This window comes from Brachyhypopomus gauderio, chromosome 5, assembly GCF_052324685.1.
Source record: "Brachyhypopomus gauderio isolate BG-103 chromosome 5, BGAUD_0.2, whole genome shotgun sequence".
Taxonomy (NCBI): domain Eukaryota; kingdom Metazoa; phylum Chordata; class Actinopteri; order Gymnotiformes; family Hypopomidae; genus Brachyhypopomus; species Brachyhypopomus gauderio.
In genome coordinates, this window is record NC_135215.1 from 34,866,128 (window position 1) to 34,886,148 (window position 20,021).

At 44.7% G+C, this 20,021-nt stretch overlaps 1 protein-coding gene and 1 long non-coding RNA gene across 3 annotated transcripts in view; both read right to left on the bottom strand.

Moving 5' to 3' along the window:
- Window positions 1–1,128: 1,128 nt before the first annotated feature.
- Window positions 1,129–20,021, bottom strand: part of LOC143515288 (uncharacterized) — a 52,282-nt gene continuing 33,389 nt past the window's right edge. Inside the window, exon 4 of one of the 2 annotated variants that reach the window (XR_013131087.1) lies at window positions 1,129–2,180. This is a non-coding gene — a long non-coding RNA (uncharacterized LOC143515288). Of the gene's footprint in view, window positions 2,181–16,349; window positions 17,667–20,021 lie in introns of those variants that run through there. The other variant, XR_013131086.1, reaches the window with a different exon arrangement.
- The window catches only part of foxb1a (forkhead box B1a), a 2,719-nt gene continuing 382 nt past the window's right edge, over window positions 17,685–20,021 (bottom strand). Inside the window, exon 1 of the mRNA XM_077007472.1 lies at window positions 17,685–20,021. This exon is cut by the window's right edge and continues 382 nt beyond it. Within this exon, the coding sequence (XP_076863587.1) occupies window positions 18,872–19,810 (939 nt within the window). The 5' untranslated portion in view covers window positions 19,811–20,021 and the 3' untranslated portion in view covers window positions 17,685–18,871.

Genomic DNA, 20,021 nt, shown 5'->3' on the forward strand with positions numbered 1-20,021 from the left:
CCTCACAGCTGCTGCAGATGGTATTCTCACTTTATCATTCAGCTCCACAATGGCTGGAGCAGCTACAATTAACACCACCCTGTTCTGGGCAAGGAAGAGACTCACGGGGCCACTGGACGGCAACACGAGACACTTGCTGTGGGGTATCAGTGAGTGACTCGTTTGGTGTGATGGCCTCTTTACTGTAATGAGGGCTAAAGGCCTCACACAGCCCTTTAAACAGTCTGGATGTCAGTACTATACATCAGATGTAGCTGTGGCCAGCACAGGTGATAATTAATCCCCTCTACACTTGATTCAGCACTGTCACGTGTCTGCAGTTACTGGTACTGTAATTTGCCACTGTATGTTGCATATTATTATTGTTCAAAATGTTCCCAAGGCAGTAAATGTAAAGTGCAAGGATATGGAATCTGTCACCAGGTGACAACAGCTCGGCATAATTTTGTCATGCTGGCATTATTTGGGTGATGAACAAGCTCTGAAATAGGCCAAATGTTTCATTAACAAAATCTCTGCAGAAGCGGCTCGCAGGTTTGAGCTCGTCCTCTCATTATTCCCCTCACAGGGATTCATCACACACCAGTCACATGTTTGCCTAAAGTCGAACAAAAATGTCTATGTCCACTGTAGTGTAAACAGGGCGTGTAAACAATGTGAGCTGCACCGTGATTGGGTGGAGGAGAGAAGATGAATAGAACTTACAGCCACAGCACACAGGTTGTTTATCCGTGTGCTGTTTGCTGTGTCAATCAGCATCAGGTGATGATAGTGAGTGAAACTCCCCGGAGAACACAGGAGAAAGCAACACAGCACCAACCTATTCATCTTCCCTCTTACAGCTCACAGCACACCTTAAACAGAGAACGCTTAAACATGTCCTCTTATATGCAGGATCCTTAAACACAGAAGAGACAGAACGCAACAAAGAGTATACAGATATTACACAAGCAGACAAGGGTCCACAGCACCCTTTATAAGACACGCAGGATATGACAGTGTGCACGGCTACAAAGATGATCACTCTGATCACAAAATCCCAAATAAGGCAATACTCAGGTTTAAAGTGTTGAACACACAAGTCTTTATTATTGCTGATTTCCTTTGTGTCAGAATAGAAGGAAAAGGACAAAAATATCCCACTCTTTTAAAGAAGGACGTGTGAGAGCTGTTAATACAACAGAAGCATGCAAAGTTCACAAATCATGGTGTGAGGACGAATATGACGTTCAGCCTTTTGCGAGGAGCACGGCCTAGAAGAGGGAGGCAGCATCCCTGAGGCCTTTGAGTTTCTCACTGCAAGAGGTCAGAACCTTCCATGATCTCTTCTAATCCAGGGTCAAGTCCCAGGCTCTCGGCAGCCCAGCCGAGGCCCCCTCATCCCTCACGCTGCCGAGGTGTCTCCGGCTGGCACGGAGCGCGTGGGCAAAGCCAGCACTTACGTGGCGGGCACGGGTGGCGTATTCCTGCAGGACGCCGGAGAGCGAGCCGCAGGCAGGGGGTCTCTAAGCTGCTGTCACGCCTCACCTAATTATGATTAATGGTGTACCTGCGAAGATGTCCCCTCCGCTGAGTTTACAGTGAGACACGCTCGCTAAATATTATCACTGTGGCGGGTGGCTGCCAGGGGGTTCGCTGATGGAGCAGGAAACGGGTGGTGCGGGAGAGACCCTTTGCAGGAGACAACGTGCATTAGGGAGGAAACCGCGCACTGCTTCAGACTGGTGCCATGTGCAGTCTGGGCACCTAAAGCATTTGCAAATGTTTTATTTTATAATGTGTAAATGAAAATGGGTGTCACAGTGCTGCCAAAGAAATAGCTGCCCTGAAAGGGCTGAAATCATTCCTAATTAATTTAATTATTCAAGCAATGCATGCGTTTCTCTCTCTCCCTGTCTCTCTTTCTATCTCTCTACATGTCTCTCTCTCCCTCCCTCTTTCTCTTTCTGTCTGTCTCCGGGCTCGTTATAAATGCTGTTTATGATAGTGCTATGACAGCTGTGAAGGGCAACCCTGGCAGAGGGTGCAGACATGGTGTATTTCTTCAGCCATGAAAATGTTGTGCCATTATGGCTTTGTAAACGACCCTTCCTCATAATGGAGAGGGTCCCTTCAGGCCAGGAGCTGAGAGCCGCGCTCCTCTGGGTTAGCAGCTCCAGTGCTGTTTGCCTTTCTGTTCACTGAGGAAAAGATGGACAAATACAGATTTAATACTGATATTATATGCTGCTAAATAGTTGATTAAATTGTACATAATAGTAATCTAGTATGGACACTGAAATGTGTTTAAACATGAGTGTGAAATGTATTAATGTTAAATGTTATTAATGTTATTAAAAATTATGTTAACTAGGTTACAATTTCATGCAATGTTCCGAAAATCAATTAAAAACATACGAAGAAACAAATGGAACTAAAAATCTAGTCTAGGAAGCTCTCGTTTCTTTTCACTTTACAAACCCTGTAACATTTATCAACGTGAAAGAAAAATTTATATATCCCAATAGCTGTTTTTATACATTGGCAAACAGGAGGCCAAACTTGAAAAATACCAGAGCTGAAATAAACACAGCGCTTTAAATGTCAGTGAGATAATTATGAGCTGCTTTAGGGTGTTTGATAGTTTTATGGCCTTTCCACTGTACGCCTGCCATACACTGTTATAATATGCCACCCAGGCCCATAGATTTTCTTCTAAGGAGGGTGACGCTGTTGGGAGGCACCGGATCTGGCTAGACATCTTTGTCCTTCGTCCCTGTCCCTCAGACATATGCTTTATGGCTAACAATAAAACATTTTAGTGCTAAATAAATTTGGATCATATTGAAATGCTGCTAGCATATATGTCAGAGAAGACCTACAGTTATTTTTTAGCATTGCCAAGCCCATAGTTTATCATAATGTGAGGAGGGTGTCTAGTGCTGGTACACATCATTGGTTTTTCTTGCTTAGTTAGATGGTGAAGGTCAGAGTTCCTGAGGCCTTTATGGCTGTTTAACTTTGGAGAATTATCACGGGAGGACACGTGCTGATTTACAGCCTGGTGAGAAGAAGCCGTCAGATCGGCTGAGTTAAGGGCGGCTGGGCCAAGATGTTGCGTCCCTGTCTGACGCTGTAAGACTGGGTGTCCTGCTGGGTCTGTGTCTGACCCGCTGTAAGATGGTGTGTCCTGCTGGGTCCGTGTCTGATGCAGTAAGACCGTATGTCCTGCTGACAAAGCATTCATTGGCTTACCTGTAAACTGCTTTACTGATCTTCAGCCAGATGAGTGAAAACTGGATATGTGGTGATATATTGTCTCTTCTAGCCCACCCCCCTGCACCAATGGGGCCATGTCAGAAATGCCCAAACTGTCACAGTAAAGTCTACAAGCTAACTTAAATCTTCCTTCAATAAAAGTTGAGAGAGTTGAGCCCCCAGTAGTGAGGCGTCTCACCCCACCTGCCCGGTCCAGAAGGCACAGGGCCACACCTCACCTGCCTGGTTTAGAGGGCACAGGGACCTCACCCCACCTGCCCGGTTTAGAGGGCACAGGGACCACACCCCACCTGCCCGGTTTAGAGGGCACAGGGACCACACCTCACCTGCCTGGTTTAGAGGGCACAGGGACCACACCTCACCTGCCTGGTTTAGAGGGCACAGGGACCACACCTCACCTGCCCGGTTTAGAGGGCACAGGGACCACACCCCACCTGCCTGGTTTAGAGGGCACAGGGCCACACCTCACCTGCCTGGTTTAGAGGGCACAGGGACCACACCCCACCTGCCCGGTTTAGAGGGCACAGGGACCACACCTCACCTGGCCGGTCCAGAAGGCACAGGGACCACACCTCACCTGCCTGGTTTAGAGGGCACAGGGACCACTCGCTCAGCCCTCAGATTTACTTATTCTACAATTAGTGTCTGCAAAAATGCAACAAATTGAATTAAAACATCCATTGTGAATGAAATAAACACTTTACAGGGACACAAGCCAAATAGAACAAAATGTAAGAAAACATGGTTTAATTATGGAAATGTTCAATTGATTGTGGGCCAGGAAAAGCCACTTCATTAGCCTCCCACAGAACTCTCTCTTGTCGGCATAATCAACACAATCTGCATAATTTACATTAGTTACTTAAAAATGCTCAGTTTGAGCGAAAAAGTAAAGAAGTTTGTTTTTTCATGTTTGTGCCTATTAGCCACAAATTAATTAATCCTCTCTCCCAGAACTGAACTGAGCCACAAGCTATATTAATACATAACAGTTTTCCCAGTATGGAAATCAAGTACATGGGAAAGTGCTATTATTTTCACAAACATCTCCATATTTATGGGATTCACAGCTAAACAGCAGTGCTAGCGGATGTAGGCTATTCCTTGACCCAAATAGTGATTTTTCCCCATAAATTATTTATTCATGTGGAAAGGTGTGGTTTCCGTAGAAGCGAAGACCTCAAAGAGCTCAGAAGCTCTTGCATGGCTTACATGCTGCACGAGACAGCCTGCACGCACGAGCCCGCACCCATGCCGCTCGGCCACTAGAGGGAGAAGTGATCTTCAGAGAAGGAGCGTTGCCTGTCTCTACAAACTGAGTTCAAATCCCCCATAACTCCTGCTCTAACCATGACTGCAAATACTCACAAATTACAACAAAAAAAAGTTGTGGGGCCTCTTTGGCAGACGTATTAAACTAACTGGACCTGTATGAGTGCAGTGAGGGACGTTCAGTCATGCGTTACCCACAGTGCTTCACACTCTTTCATGAATCTTCACTTCTCTCTATCCATCATGATGCTCTAAAATACTTCATCGCTTTCTTTGGGGATTGTTTGTTTTGTTGTTTGTCAACATGACGGAAGAGACGTGGTTTTCTAAAGCCCTGTGTTAAAGAGGCACCCTGAAGAAGAATATACACAAGGTTGCCATGGAACCCATTCATGTGCAAATGTATTCATTTAAATATTTTTAAGAGGATCAGTTCAGATTACGCCAAAGTTTGACAGAGATAATTCGATGGCTTGTGTAACGGCTTTGTTCACCAGGACGATCATTCATGGCACGTCAACCTACCTCAACAGACCACATATTTAATTAAGTTTACTTTGAGAAATGGGGACTTATGAGTGGTTGCAGAATTACGTCTACTTTGAGAACGAAAGCAATCTTGGCAGCACTTTTCAAAATGAGATCACACTTCTAATCTGACTAAGTTCTCACTTAATTCTTTAGTATTAGTTTTAAGGCAAAAGTGGATTATAAATAACAGTTTTAGAAAATATGAATCATAAAACCGGATTTAGATCTTTGACTTGTTTGGGGTCATGAGAAGATATTGCTAGCATGCCAAAAAAAACCCCACCACCTCAAGAAGACTGTATAGTGAAACGGTAAGTCTATTAATAACAGTCTACCAATACTGACCTCTAAACAGTTGCAGGTTTAACACGAAGGCCTAGCTGAAGTTACCACTTGCTTTCCAGTTTGCATTATGTATAAACGTACCATGGAGACCCCCTAGTATTTGGGACAAGTAAGAAGCGCTTAAATATTTATACCTAAGCCTCTTGAGGCCTGCTATTAGTCCTGAGATGTTTTACTTTCGGGGACTGTCACAGCTCTAACGGCCATTAACTACAGGGGTGACAGGGACCTCTGGGTCAAACATTTTGAAGTGACAAAAGGCTGTGATAGAATCACTTGGTGAGCCCCAAATTACTTCTGTGTCATTGCTGAACAATATTTCCCCCAAAAGCATTCCTCCCTCTGTTAACGCCATGACCCTTTCCACTGCATATGGAAATGACTGTTTGTATATGGCACTAGGGGATGGAGCTGGGGGGGTGAGCAGACAGCACAGTGCCAGCATCAGCCCAGCAGGGCCAGTTCAGCCCTCCCACGGTTTTGTTGTGCTTTGTGAGAAAAGTTGATAAAAACAGGTTGGGCATGAAGACAGGAGTTGGGAATGAACATGTTGGGGTGGAGCACTGAAGATAGAGAGTCCAAACATACAAGACCCCACAGAGAACACCACACACATACTCTACACAGAGAACACCACACACATACTCTACACAGAGAACACCCCACACAGAGAACACCCCACACATACTCTACACAGAGAACACCACACACATACTCTACACAGAGAACACCCCACACAACGTACTCTACACAGAGAACACCACACACATACTCTACACAGAGAACACCCCACACAGAGAACACCCCACACATACTCTACACAGAGAACACCACACACATACTCTACACAGAGAACACCACACACATACTCTACACAGAGAACACCCCACACAACGTACTCTACACAGAGAACACCACACACATACTCTACACAGAGAACACCCCACACATACTCTACACAGAGAACACCACACACATACTCTACACAGAGAACACCACACAATATGTACTCTACAGAGAACACCACACATACTCTACACAGAGAACACCACACACATACTCTACACAGAGAACACCACACAACGTACTCTACACAGAGATCACCACACAATATGTACTCTACAGAGATCACCACACAATATGTACTCTACTCAGAGAACACCACACACATACTCTACACAGAGATCACCACACAATATGTACTCTACAGAGAACACCACACAATATGTACTCTACACAGAGAACAACACACAATATGTACTCTACACAGAGATCACCACACAATATGTACTCTAAACAGAAAACACCACCCAACATATACCCTAGACAGAGAACACCACACGAGATATACTCTAAACAGAGAACACCATGGAGAAGATGTACTCTAGATAGAGAACACTACACACACAACATGTATTCTAGACAGAGAACACTACACAATACCACACAGACAGATTCAGTTGTTTTGTTTTATAAAATGAAACTAGAGGATTTCATGTATACAAGTTATGCGTGATAATTCCTGTGTCAATAATGCAAACATGATTATATATTTTATGACTTAGAAACTGGAAATTAAATTGATAATAATATTCTGCATTGCACAGAACGGGTCAGCAAAACGAAATCTTGTGTCACACTGTTATTGTGACACTTGACATCACTTCCTCTTAGGATTTCCAACGGACATGGAAATCCGAGGGGATCCGTCTTCATAACACGGGTCCCATCCTTAACTGGAAAGTGTGATGGCAGTAGCTGTGTTGAGCACTTCAGGGGGAGAAACGTGTGAAGGGGACAGGCACAATCGGACGGACGGCAAACCGCCTCCAGAAAGAGGCTCCAAATCCCCCTCTCAAGCCTAAGTGGGTGGTCCTTTCACTGCGGGGTAGCGGTGCAGTCCAGGCATTTGGGAGGGAGGGCGGCGAAGGGCCAGTCTGCAGCACCACGGCTCACCAATGCGGCCCATACATCCACAGAATGATATTCACGCTACACTGGGTTTATTTAGAGGCCGAGGGAGCTGGCACTGGCCGATCAAATGACAGCCAGGGTTTGAGCCCCCCTGAGGATTAAAATGATTCAAGAGAGAAAGGGAGAATGACTCGAGAAAAGGAGTGATTCAGGAGAAAGGCCTGTTTTCAGGGATTTAGCCCAAACATGAACTAAAAGTATAACAGCAGGCCGTCGTATTATAACCTGAAGCGAACGTGGGATGAAATATCCAAATCTGGAGAAGAGTAATCTCACTTACTAGCTCAGTAAGCATTTAGATCATATAAATCTAATGACACAGCGGCAGGAAGCATTCACACTCAACCATCTGCTGCGAGGAAGCAATACATTCGCTAAAATATGCTTCTCCTGCTCCTGCCTCTTGGAGGCCATGAGAACACTGTAACATGCTTGAGCAACCCAGTGTAATGCTGATTTACTACATACTGTCACACACATCACACCTTGCCATGTCAAATAAAAGTGTGTTAAAGGGGTGGGGGTTGGGGAGGGGGGGGGTAGTGGCTACAGGCAGGTGGTGCTCTGTCACAGGAACACTACTCTCCTGAGAACACAACCAGGGAGACCAGTGAAGAGATGTGAGCAAACACTTGTTGACACCGAAGCTCAAACAATAAGCAATTCATTGGAAATTTAGGAGCAAGTATTTTGATTTCAGCCTTTGAGAAAGTCTGCCACACGTTGGGTTCATCAGTGATATATTTTGTGTTGACTTTCATAAACACTTACAAATATTTATTTTAATGGTTAGAAAATAACATGGATCATTTTGTATCTATGGGTATATCTCAGCCAGCGTTTTCTGCTTTTTTCATTCTATTTTAATTCCACATCAGACTACCAGATGACAACACCTTTTTACTAAAGGAAGAAAAAAACATCAAGAACCCTCCAAAATGCTATAGCATAAGAATGACAAATAATAGAGTGTTAGCGCCTACCAGCAAAGCACATTAGGACTGTTTAAGTTGGCCCCCACAAAGTCACACATTTCAATTATTTCAAAGCAGCCTCCAATTAAAAGCTGCAAACATGCCTTTTGAATGCAAACTAACACAATTAAAAGTGTTTCAGGAGTGTATTAGAGGAATCAGTTCTGAATTAGTCCACTGAATACACAAGCCCCCCCTGGTTTCATCTCCCACTCCTTTCAGTCAAGGCGAGGAGGGGGGGGGGGAGGCTCTTTTTGAAGTCGCAATGGGTTTTCTTTCTCTCTCTCTTTCCTTCTTTCTCTCCCTCTCTCCCTCGGAGGAAAAGAAGATTGAGTCAGTCTAATCTGCTACTTGTACATTTGAATGTGTAGTGAGGGCAGATGATCCTGGTTGCCTGATAATAGCCCAGGTGCAGAGAGACAGTGGCCGTGGCTAACTTGTTCTCAGCAGGGGCCGTATATCACGGCGAGGCAGGCCACCCTTTGAAGATGCATGCCTGCTTTCAGGGACTGATTTGTGGCCATGGAGGCCAGGGCTTTACAGCCGTGGTGGAGCGGAGCAGGGCGGAGCAGCCTCCTCTGGGCAGACTGCCCTCCGCTGCGTGCTCAAGGGCCCTCCACTAAATCACAGCAGCTGTCCCCCAACGAGCGGGACTTTCAAACCTCAACGAGCACACTGAGCACTGCACCGGCAGAGAGAGCTTCACCGGGGGGGAAACATCACCGCTCCTGCTGCCGTGCCCCGGGAAGCGTGTTTGTGAGGGACGGCAGGAGAGGTTCTTCTAAATATTGCCTAAACGTAACCTCAGGGACGTCGGGACATCTCGTCCCCTCCTGAGTGCCTCAGAGACAGTGAGAGAACTGCTAGCAGTGTTTGCATTAAGAATGAAGAGGGCCAGGAGAGGCAGCTCTGTTTGACTCGTTCTTTGACCTGTGTGAGGAGACAACGGCTAGCGTTCCCTCATCATCTCCCACGCTGCCCCTCCTAATGAAGTCAAAGAAAAGAAATTAGCCGAGCATTGCGTGGGCCCCATTGACGGTGTCATTAAGGCGGCCCGGTGCGGGGTTTCCCACTCTAACTTGCAGGGGCCTGCATTCCTGTGTTTGTTATTGGGATGGTTATTTACACTGGTGGACAGAGGAGCTGGCGGCCTGGTCGTGGGCGGAAGGAGGGGGCCGGGCAGTGGCTTCCTCCCCCGGCTGGGTGACTATTAGCAGCGGGGAGCAGCTTGGACAACCATTCAGGGCCAACTGAGTGTGGGAGAGGGAGAGCGGTTTTACTGCCAGTGAGTTATAGCTGTCCTCTTTTCACGGCTCCTCGCGCGCACGCTAAGGGCTCCGTGTGAAAGACACCCCTTCTGAACACTGGGCACCTGCAAGTGAGATCCTGCCATCCACCCTGATTAAGCACTGCCTTCCTCTGCCCACGTCCAGCAACCCGGTGGTACTAAGAGAGCTGTGTCATAAGATCAGGGCAAGAATGGCCGTCCGTAACGGGGGTAGCTATCATAAGCGCGGAGTCTTTGAAGACAGGAGAGAGGAAGACAGGATTGTCCAGGTAATCTGTGGTGTTAGCCAAGAGGAATAGGTCATGTGGCCCGAGGCCTCATTTATATTGGAACAGTTGCTGAAGACAGGTGTTTAGGTAGAGACATGTAAGTGAGGCGAGTTAACAGGTTTGACCTGTCGCCCTGCCATTCAATTAGCTAAGCTGGATTAGACTACGCAGTGAGTGCATAATTCAGTCCAAATCAACAGCAGCTTTATCTGTTAATGTAAGTTAATTTTTAAGTTATTAATATCTTTTTGAAGCCAAGGACTATAGTACGAGCAAAGCGCTGAGAATTCTTCCTCTTAATGGTTTATTAAAAATGTAAGCTTTTTATTACTTTCTATTTCATCATTTCATGCATTTGTTAATTAACTAAAAATGACCTATATTCATTGCCATGATCAGAGTATGAAAATGCTCCTCGGAGATCTCTGAAACGTCTGGGATGGTGCGTCATGTGTGAGAGTTGGCTCCAGGAATGCAATCGTTTCTTGTCTTGTTTGTTTACTGCCTCATTAGCAACCCCAAGCATAAACATGTTCAGACACACTAACTAACAAACAGCCCCCTGAGGATTATGGCTACAACGGAAAGTTCTGATGAACTGCATTCATACTTATTAAATCTGTCTAGTTTGCCCACTCAATTGAATTCTAGTTATTTGTTGTTATTTCATTTTTTATATGTTACATTTATTATTATTTTTTTTTGCATTTTATGAAACCAAACAAACAGACAAAAGATCAATTTTGATGCTATTTGTATGTACAGTGCATAAATCATTTAGGATTTAGGATCCAAGCAATCAAGACTGAACAAAATAACAAGCTAGTTAATAAAATGAAAACTGAATTATTTAATCTGATTGTCGTTCTTTAAAATGTGATATGGGCTGCAATTACACACACAACGTGGCCACCTCTCTCTCTCACAACCGTTCCCTGCACGACATAAAACTTTACTGAACACTTTCAAGTCGCTGGCTGTTCCGAGCCAGAATGCCACCAGCATTGCCTGCACTACACAGGTCACTGATCTGAGAACAGCCTCTGACATTCTCCCCCACTCAGAATTAATTACCTGCTTCACAAGCAAAGCTGAATTGTGGTGTGGCTCTCCTTAGAAGTCTGGGGTTTTTTTCTTCTTCCCCAAACTGCCCCATGGACTTTCAGATGGTTTCAGTGTGCAGCTCTTTTCTGTGGAGGATAATCTCGCTAGGGACCTTGGCACAGGCACAAACCCACGCTGCACTGCCTGCTTGCATTAGCAGACGCTTCCAAACGGCCGTGGGGAGACTGGTGACTTAACATAAATTAGACCACCGGGGACCAGGGAGATCTTGCTCTGAAGGAGGGCAATATTATGGATAAATGTGGAAAGTCTGCATCCGGCGAGTTACTGAGAGAAAACAGGGGGGTGAGCGGTGACTGACAGCACTGAAACGCTGGATCTGGACTCAGTGACAGTTACTCTTAAGTTCAGGTGTACCTTGTGTTACACTGCTCCAAATAACATTTCTTCAAGTGCACAGCCAATGTCAGATATCAAATTAGCATGATTGAAAAGACACAATTAAATTTTTTATGTAAATAGCACTGAATTTTGAATAAATAGCTGATCCTTCTCCTGTCATATTAATATATCTGCCAAAATGTTTCATACCAACAGTGAAAAAAAAAACAACATAGACATCAAAATTCCACAATGAGGTTTTACTTCAATTATGTATAAGTTCACCACTAACACTAAAAGATGCAAGTCTGCAAGTAGTGATATACACAATCCAGCTGCAGGTGCCATCTAAAGCCAGGCCTAACAGTGTCATGTTATTTTGCTGTGTGTTAATGGCCGGGCCTGGAGAGGGGGGGGGGGGGGGGGCAGCTCAGTGAGGAAGACACTTCAAGTGTGATTAAGTGCGGAGGAATACAGGGAAAACCAGTGGCTGCTAATTAACCCTACATTGTGCCTGGTCAACAAAAGCACAAAAGAACAAAGTGGAATTTGAATGCGAGAGATTACTGAAATAACAAAAGACAAAGTAGTAGATCGTGCTCTTGATGGGGAATTTTCACACTGTTCGCGACAACATGGGATTAGATCAAAGACTGATGAAGTTACATTAGCGGGACAATGAGGCCTTGTTATTCAACAAGAGGCAGCCATTGGCATGTCAGCAAGGAGCACCACAGACAACCGTTAGCTTCCTCAGGATTTAAATACAGTACCATGAAGTTCAAGTCTACAATGATATACTTCTTGAAGGTTGCCGGGTGGTCCTCAGAAGCTCAGAAGCACCGTGTGGGTCATGACGATCCATTCTCCTCTGTTCTGAGGTGATAGAAAAGTGCATCTTAAAAAAAATGAACAAAACATTGAGTGCTGGTGTCACTTGCTCACCTTCATTAGACAAATTTTTCCAAGCCTTCTTGTAATAGCAACCAGCTCATAATAACGCCTCTCACTCAATCACTGAGTCTCTGGTAGTGCACTAATGGAGTCCTGGCCCACCACCTTTGTCGGGGGGGAGTGGGGGGTGGTGGTAGGTGTTAGGGTTCACGCCTCCCTTCTCCCCAGGTGGAAGACTCCCTGTGCTAGTTGATTCCCCCTGTGACAGTTCTAATCATCCACAGTTCCCTTGCCTGCTGGGTCTGTGGGTCGGGCCCCCAGCATTCCCAACCTCTCCCTCTCTTCTGCGGGCCCTTCAGCCTTTGAAGTATGTCAGAAGGTGTTAGTTTATGACACAGGAGATAAGATCTCAGAAAAAAGGGCAATCAATTAGCTCCTCTCCTAGGGGAAATAGCAGGAGTGCGAAAGAAAACGAAATGTGCAGTTACTGCTCCAACATTCGCAACAGCTCAAAGCAAAGATCCTTTAGCACCCAAACACTGCCGTGCCAAGTATGCTCACCAGCGTCTTTAAAGAGAGCTGTTTGTGTTTGTTATTGAATGAGCTTGCACGGGGAGAATCGTCGAGGAGACACCCAGCGTAGCTACATTCAGTGTGCACACTTGAACAATATTCCTCCAGTGTAATTTCATAGCGCTTGGCAAACAGGCAACGCCGCCATGCTGGAGTTTACTTGAGAAGCCAGGACAGTGTGGAGCTTTTAATCACCCAGACAACCATTACACATTCACAGACCACACAGCCCTTGTGTGGTGTTCCACAGTTACAACCTCAGCACAATAATCGCCAAAACACGGACCTGTCGATTAAGTGAATGTATGCTGCACATGTGATTCACATGTCAAGCAGCAACCAAAATGGAAAGTCAGACCTAAACTTATAGAAAGGTGCCCTCGCCTAGGCTAACGGCGTCTGAGATTATACAAGTCAGCACTTTTTCAGCACTTTGTACAGACGTGTTGAGTTTGATACGGCAACACTCTGGACAGCCGCCAACCCCTATAGTCCTCCAAGACAAATAAAACAGCGTGCAAACCTCAGGTTAATACTCGGCTTTTATGCCCTGTACACATTAATTCTCCAGTATGTGTCAAAACTCCATGAGCAAAATCTAACACCATGGGCTGTTGGCCAGAAACAGCTTGAGCCTTATGAAATATGATGTAGAGGAAAAGTGGGGGGGGGGGGTGTGGGGGGTGGCTCGTGACTGGTGACGCCGGGTGCTGTGTTTGCGCTCCAGATGACAGAGCTGGAGTCTACAGGCTGATGAATGGGTGGAGATGCAGTTGGAGCGGTTGTCTGAACCTGCGGAGCAGCGGGAAGGCCACGGGGCGCAACACGTCTCTGCAGGGCAGGGCCGCCTCGGCTCATGCTTAGAAGCTCTCGCGCGTGTTATGACAAGTGTTAATTTATGGGTTTTTTTTTTTTATTGCAGAACATGGCATCAACAGTCCAAGCACATGGCTGGATTCGCAGAGCAGAGCTGTTACGCTCTGCACAAGAGTTTTTAAAACCAGCGTGACAAACAAGAGCATGAAGTGAGAAGCTAATATGCTTTTAAGCACCCTCAACACACGAATGTGATGAATTAGGTGTGAAGAGGGGAACTCAAACAAATGTGCTTTTGGGGCTGCTGTACCGATGACCTGCTGAACCGGTGAGACCCAGTAGCACTTCTGCAGTGAGCTGCGTTGAAAGCAAAGACCTTTAAAACTAAGATCCTCTCTAATTGTCCCTGTTATCACCTTCCTGTGATAATACACATCCTTATCTCGAATAACAATTAGTTCCTTCTCTCCCTGTCCTGCTATGCTGAGTTGCCCTCATTAGCACTAAAGGGGAGTAGAAGAAGTGAACACTGAGAATGAGACCAGGTGTAACCATGCAGGTAAACACCTTTTAAATGAACACAGATGAAAAAGACATTACAGGATTATTGATTCAACACAAAAGGTTATATTAACTGAATACGATAAGGTATTTTTATATATATGCATGTTTTGTACTTCCCCTAAACTTCACATTTTTTGGATAATGAGCAAAACTGTAAAGTGTTTTTTCCAGTGAAACGACACTGTTGAAACAAGCCTCGGTTTTTTGCCCCATATTGAGGAACCGTGGCCCACATTCATCAGATAGCCACTCAGAGAAATATGTCATACGCCCCCCACTGACATCATTTGTTTCACAGTCACTGCCCAGCAGTGTGAATCAGATGTTGACGTTCTAATTTCATGCACACTCGGGTGTTTTGGCTCGCCCTGCCTCCGTCACCCCCTCGGCCCTCTGGGGCTCCGCCTGACTGCGACTGTGCGCTACACCTGCATCCGTCAACCACAGCGGTGTAGTGGAGCTCCGCTGAGCACTTTAACATACTGCATGCCGTAAAATGCAAGAAAGTGACTGCTTACATATGCTCGTCTTCAATATAGAAGCGTGAGAGGAACGTTATACACATACACACACATGTTGGACCTGTGATCATTTGATCCATGTGATAAGGTTGGTTGGTAAGGATACACCTGGCAGTCAAAATAAATAAGAAAAGTTAAAATCTGATTTAAGGGTTAGTTATGAAAAGGCCACACAGAAACTGCTGAGATTAACTGGGAATTACTCAGTCACTCAATCCAGTCCCAGCTGGCAGACTGATGTCTGGTTCATAGTTGTTTTGGTAAAACCAACAGGTCACTAGATTACAGAACGAAAAACACTCATGTTTTATTAAAACCCATACGTTGCTGCATTATGAAAGTAAAAATAGCCACCAGCAAAGCATTTACACATCAAAACTTGTCTGCCTTCTGCAAGCAATTTGTCACATTCGCAGAGTAAACTTAGCACAACTTTTGCTTACCATAGATTAATTTTTATCACTTTTACAAACATGATGTTGACAGCCAGATAATAGTAGAGGAAATCGGGTGGGTGTGTGCTGTGTGTGTGTGCCTGGCCCCATTCTGTCACACCTTACCCCTGCGCTAGTGCACGCAAACAGAGGAGTACTGTCAGAGCACTAGCGCACTAGTGGAGCGCTTCACATCACTGGCTAGGTTGAGAAAATAGCTCTATATGTCACCTTTCAGAAATTAGCTTACACTTTATGCTAACACAGGATCCAGAAAGAGTAAACTTAAAAAAAATAAACTTGTACACCTGAATATACAAATGAATAAACAACACCGGACCAATGTGTGTATTGCACTGTGTGTAATTATATGACATGCACGCAGCATAGCAACTGTGCTGAGTGTACATTTCTGGAATGCCTTTAGCCTACACATGACCTGACGCTAAGTGTCAAAGTTCTACCTAACACTGCTACTCAAACTGACTTACAGCTCATTAATAAACGTGTTATAAATAACCAGCCAGTCACTTTTAGTTTTCTCCACTGGAGGTTAAGTTGAGGTTTTTTACTAATGCCATAGATGGCATGCATTAAGTGAATCATAAATTATGCATGCTAATTACCTAGGGTTTCCACTTAATGAATTATTTTAATTAAACTACCACAATGTAGGTTTGTGTGGCATGCTCCATATTTTATCCGCTGCCCAAGATGACCTTCTCAATAGTAGGAGTGGATCTGGAACATGTAACGCGGGAGGGAGGGACGCCACAACAGTTTTGGCTTTGATTAGACAACGCAGTTCATGTCTGTGCTAATGAATGGAGAGAAAGGCCAACACGGAGAGAAGGAGACCACGCCTAGTTTCATTAGTGCGAGAGCTACAGTCAAGTAGCGCTACACCTACAATCGGCCATATGATGCTCAAAATACAAGGTACCGGTTTGTTGATGTTACTGTTCATTATAGCTGCTTTCCTTCATGTGCAAAACACTAACATGAGCGAATCTGAATACCTGGAAATGTACGGACACCTACATCGTCCTACATGGTTCGTGTTTTACATGGCCGGTCCTACTTTGGCTGACAGCCAGAGACTTAACTGTCAAAGATTTTATGTTGCTGCACTTAGCAAACAAACTAGCAAGCAAGCAAACAACAAACTAGCAAGCAAACAAGCAAACAAACAAACAAACAAATCAATCAATGATAGTATGCATTGTTTATTCTAAAATAAAACGAACTCTTAAAAAAGCAAAAAAAAAAACGAGCTCCCAAAGACCAAATAATGATAAGACCAAATTTGACCAAATATCTAATAGGCAGTTTTGTTCTGGACATGCGCACGAAGACGGAACGGCGTCAAACTGAATGACACAGCGTACGTTACAGCGAAGGTTACTTCATAAATTAATATTTTAGAAAGCATATTGTCGATATTATATTGTCGATATGTCGAACTTTCTGCGCAGTCTAGTGTTATTCACAAGTACTTCACGTAAATTAATTGACTAGAATAAGTTCAGATAAAAAGTCATTTAATCACACACATCGGTCTGTAGGCTACCACAACGTAAAGTAAACAACCATGCAACACACATCCCGACAAATAAAGGAAAGAAAAAAAATTCAGTGTTGTGCAAACAGAGTCTAAGGGGGAGGGGTTGGATTTAAATTCCAAAGGGGACTCAGAACTGGTTTCCTAGTACCCCAGTCAGCTATGTGTTTGTGGGAAATCAGGCTTTTTGTCTCTGTGAAAAAGGCTAAATCTACATCGGTGGCCCAGTCTAAGTTTGCAATTCTTTGCACTTTCTATTCAGCTGAATGAGAGTGAATGAAGTGGCCAGAGACCCTTTATTTGATCAACTCAATTGCATAAAGTGACGGAATTCTAATGTATTTGCTTAATATCCCGAAGAAGGCTGTTGCTCTGTGTGTAGAGTCTGGAACAATACACCTGTTTCTTGCCTTATGAATGGATAACCATTAGTCTAAATCTGAAAAAAAAACTACAAACGTCATCAATCTGTATTTATCTAAAATAAAATAAAATTCAGTAAAATAAAATAAAACAGAAGGAAGTACTTCGACAATCATGCGAAGCAAGCCACAAACTTAAGGCGTTTTCGAATCAATATAAAACCGACAACAGTTTTCAGCAACTATTCACACAAATGTGGGTAATTCAAGTCGAGTTTATCTAGATGCTTATGTTTTCTTAATAAATTGTACACTGACACCATGTCTACAAACTCTGCAGCAACACAGAATTGTGTATGTGTTTGCAAAAGGCAATATAAGGCTGTTCCGAGCGTTTCATGGCGAGGCTGTTGGGGTGCCGCGGATGAATGAGTGGCTGTCTGCACTGTGGCTACGGGCTAGTAGCTCCATGCATCCTAATCAAGCGCGTGCTTGATTCATTTATTTCTGCCCCTTGGACGTGGCTATTTCCAGGAGTGTTGAGAGTTAACCCAGCGCGTGCCCGCTCCGCTGCGACGTGGGACCTGAAAGTGTAAATCGTGAAATAGTTTACCTGTTATAGCAATAATATCTGTTCACTCGAGAATACGTGAGGTAGCCCTAATTAATATGCAAATAAAAATAGCGTAATAAAAATACATAGCTAATAATAATAACAGTTAATAACAAATAATAATCGATAATCATAATAAATCATAATAAAAGTCTAAAAACTCCCCACAATGTTATTTTGTAAAAATGTGATTGTGTAACAATGAGCAAAAAATTGCCGCAAATAAAGAAACACGAAAGAAACGTTTGTGGTTTGCATAATTTTAATGAAAAAATATTCTGATGACCAAGTTATATAATTTAATGCAGACTTTTTTGCACACTTTTTAAAAGCACGCATGCTTGTAGCAGAACAACACAAAGTCTTGAGAAGGCATGCTTTATATCTGAACAAAAAAGTACACATTTACGGCATTTAATACACATGGTCACCACGGCTTTAAATTAAATGCTTCACAAACCATCTCCTGTAAAATAGAGATAATCTAAACTAAAAAGTGCATTTTACACAATTTTATATCACTTATTTGCAATTATTAACATATTCGCCTTTCACGATTACCTTACCTTTAAATGTATTTTTTCAAGTTTGATATCGTAGCATACATTGCAGATCAAGAGACCATGTATTTGGTATGCAGACTGTAAATCCTTTTTGATGTCATGTAATATAGCGGAGAGTGAGCGGGTTGTCTGCATAAACTGAACAGGTAACATAACATCTAAAAGTCTGAATAACTTTAGCATGCAAGGTTTTCCAGATTAGTGGACTGAACTTCAAATTCAATGTGAATTTAATTGTCTGTATGTTTTTAACAGAGACCTAGTACTAATTCTGTGAAACGATGGTGCTTTGGATTTTTGTAGGCCCCAAAGAGCTAATCCCGGTAATGTAATGTAGGTTTAACCCCTCGGCTTCTCTGTTCTTTAAAAAACAATAACAACAATAAAATAGACCTCAATCGCGGGCTCAGACGAATACTATTTAAAGCAACACACAAAACTGGAAAACACGTACACATAAATTAACATCACTGCAACACACAGCTTCTTGCCTTGATTGTATCAGTCATTTTTGCGGCAAACGTTTTCAAGGGCTAAAATTAAAAACTCAACTTTGGAGAAGGTGTTGACCCATGGGCCCAGTTCGCATAAAATCCCGAGAACTTTGCCAGTGTCAGTGCACGGCGACCGACTGCAGGGTGGACGGGTTTGTGAGGGTCTCGCTGGGCGCAGCAGGGCTGCTCTGGCTGGTGGCGGTCTGCGGAGACGTGGGGCTCAGAGACTGGGGAGAGTTCGACAGGAACGCGGGGATGTGATGGGGCAGACCCGACAGGCCAGGCACCGACGCCGGTGTCGGTTTAATCGGCACGGGTATGGCCGGCAAGGTCTGTCCCCCGTGGCAGAGAGACTTGATGGGCACGCCGTACGCACTGTAGTCACTGCTCGCCATGGATATCGGGGCCGCGGTGTCCATCACGCTGCTGCTGTACATGTGTGGCCACGCCGTGGTCAGCTGGTTGTGCAGGGGATACCCGGCCGACATGGACTGCATGGTGGAGAAGGCCAGACCCCCGGGCACCTTGTACTCTCGCGCTATGATGTTCTCTATGGCGAAGGGGTGTTTGAAGGTGGAGGGCTGGGACACCCCCAGGTTGTAGCCGGACATCTGGGGCAGGTGTGTGCTTGTGGCCGCCAGGGCGCTCAGACGCAGCTTGGCGTGCTGCTGCAGGTAGTGGGCCGCGTCCGAACTCTTGCTCGGCGCCAGCTGTTCCGATGTCATCACCTTGAAGCGTTTGCGGCGTCGTAGGAAACTTCCGTTCTCAAACATGTCGCCGCAGTTGGGATGGAGAGCCCAGAAACTCCCCTTGCCCGGTTGGTCCGGACGGCGGGGGATTTTGATAAAGCAGTCGTTAAAAGAAAGATTGTGCCGTAGAGAGTTCTGCCATCTCTGGGTGTTTTCTCGGTAATATGGAAAACGATCCATAATAAACTTGTAAATTTCGCTGAGTGGAAGCATCTTCTCTGGGCAACTTTGAATGGCCATGGCCGTGAGTGAGATGTAGGAATACGGGGGTTTCTGGTCGCTGTAGGTGTTTCTCCCCGGTCGAGGCATCCTTATTATCTTCTGTAATTCTGGTCTTAAAGTCAAATTTATTTATCTAACCGCCGAATTAAAACAAGGTATAGAAGTATTGGAAAAGGAAGAGTTTACCGAATGTGGTCTTTCCAAGTTTCGAGGCGTTGAAAGTCCTAGGACGACGGTGTACCATCCGGTGGGTTCTGTGGACGCGGAGGGTTCCGAAAGTCCAGTAAGACGTCCTACG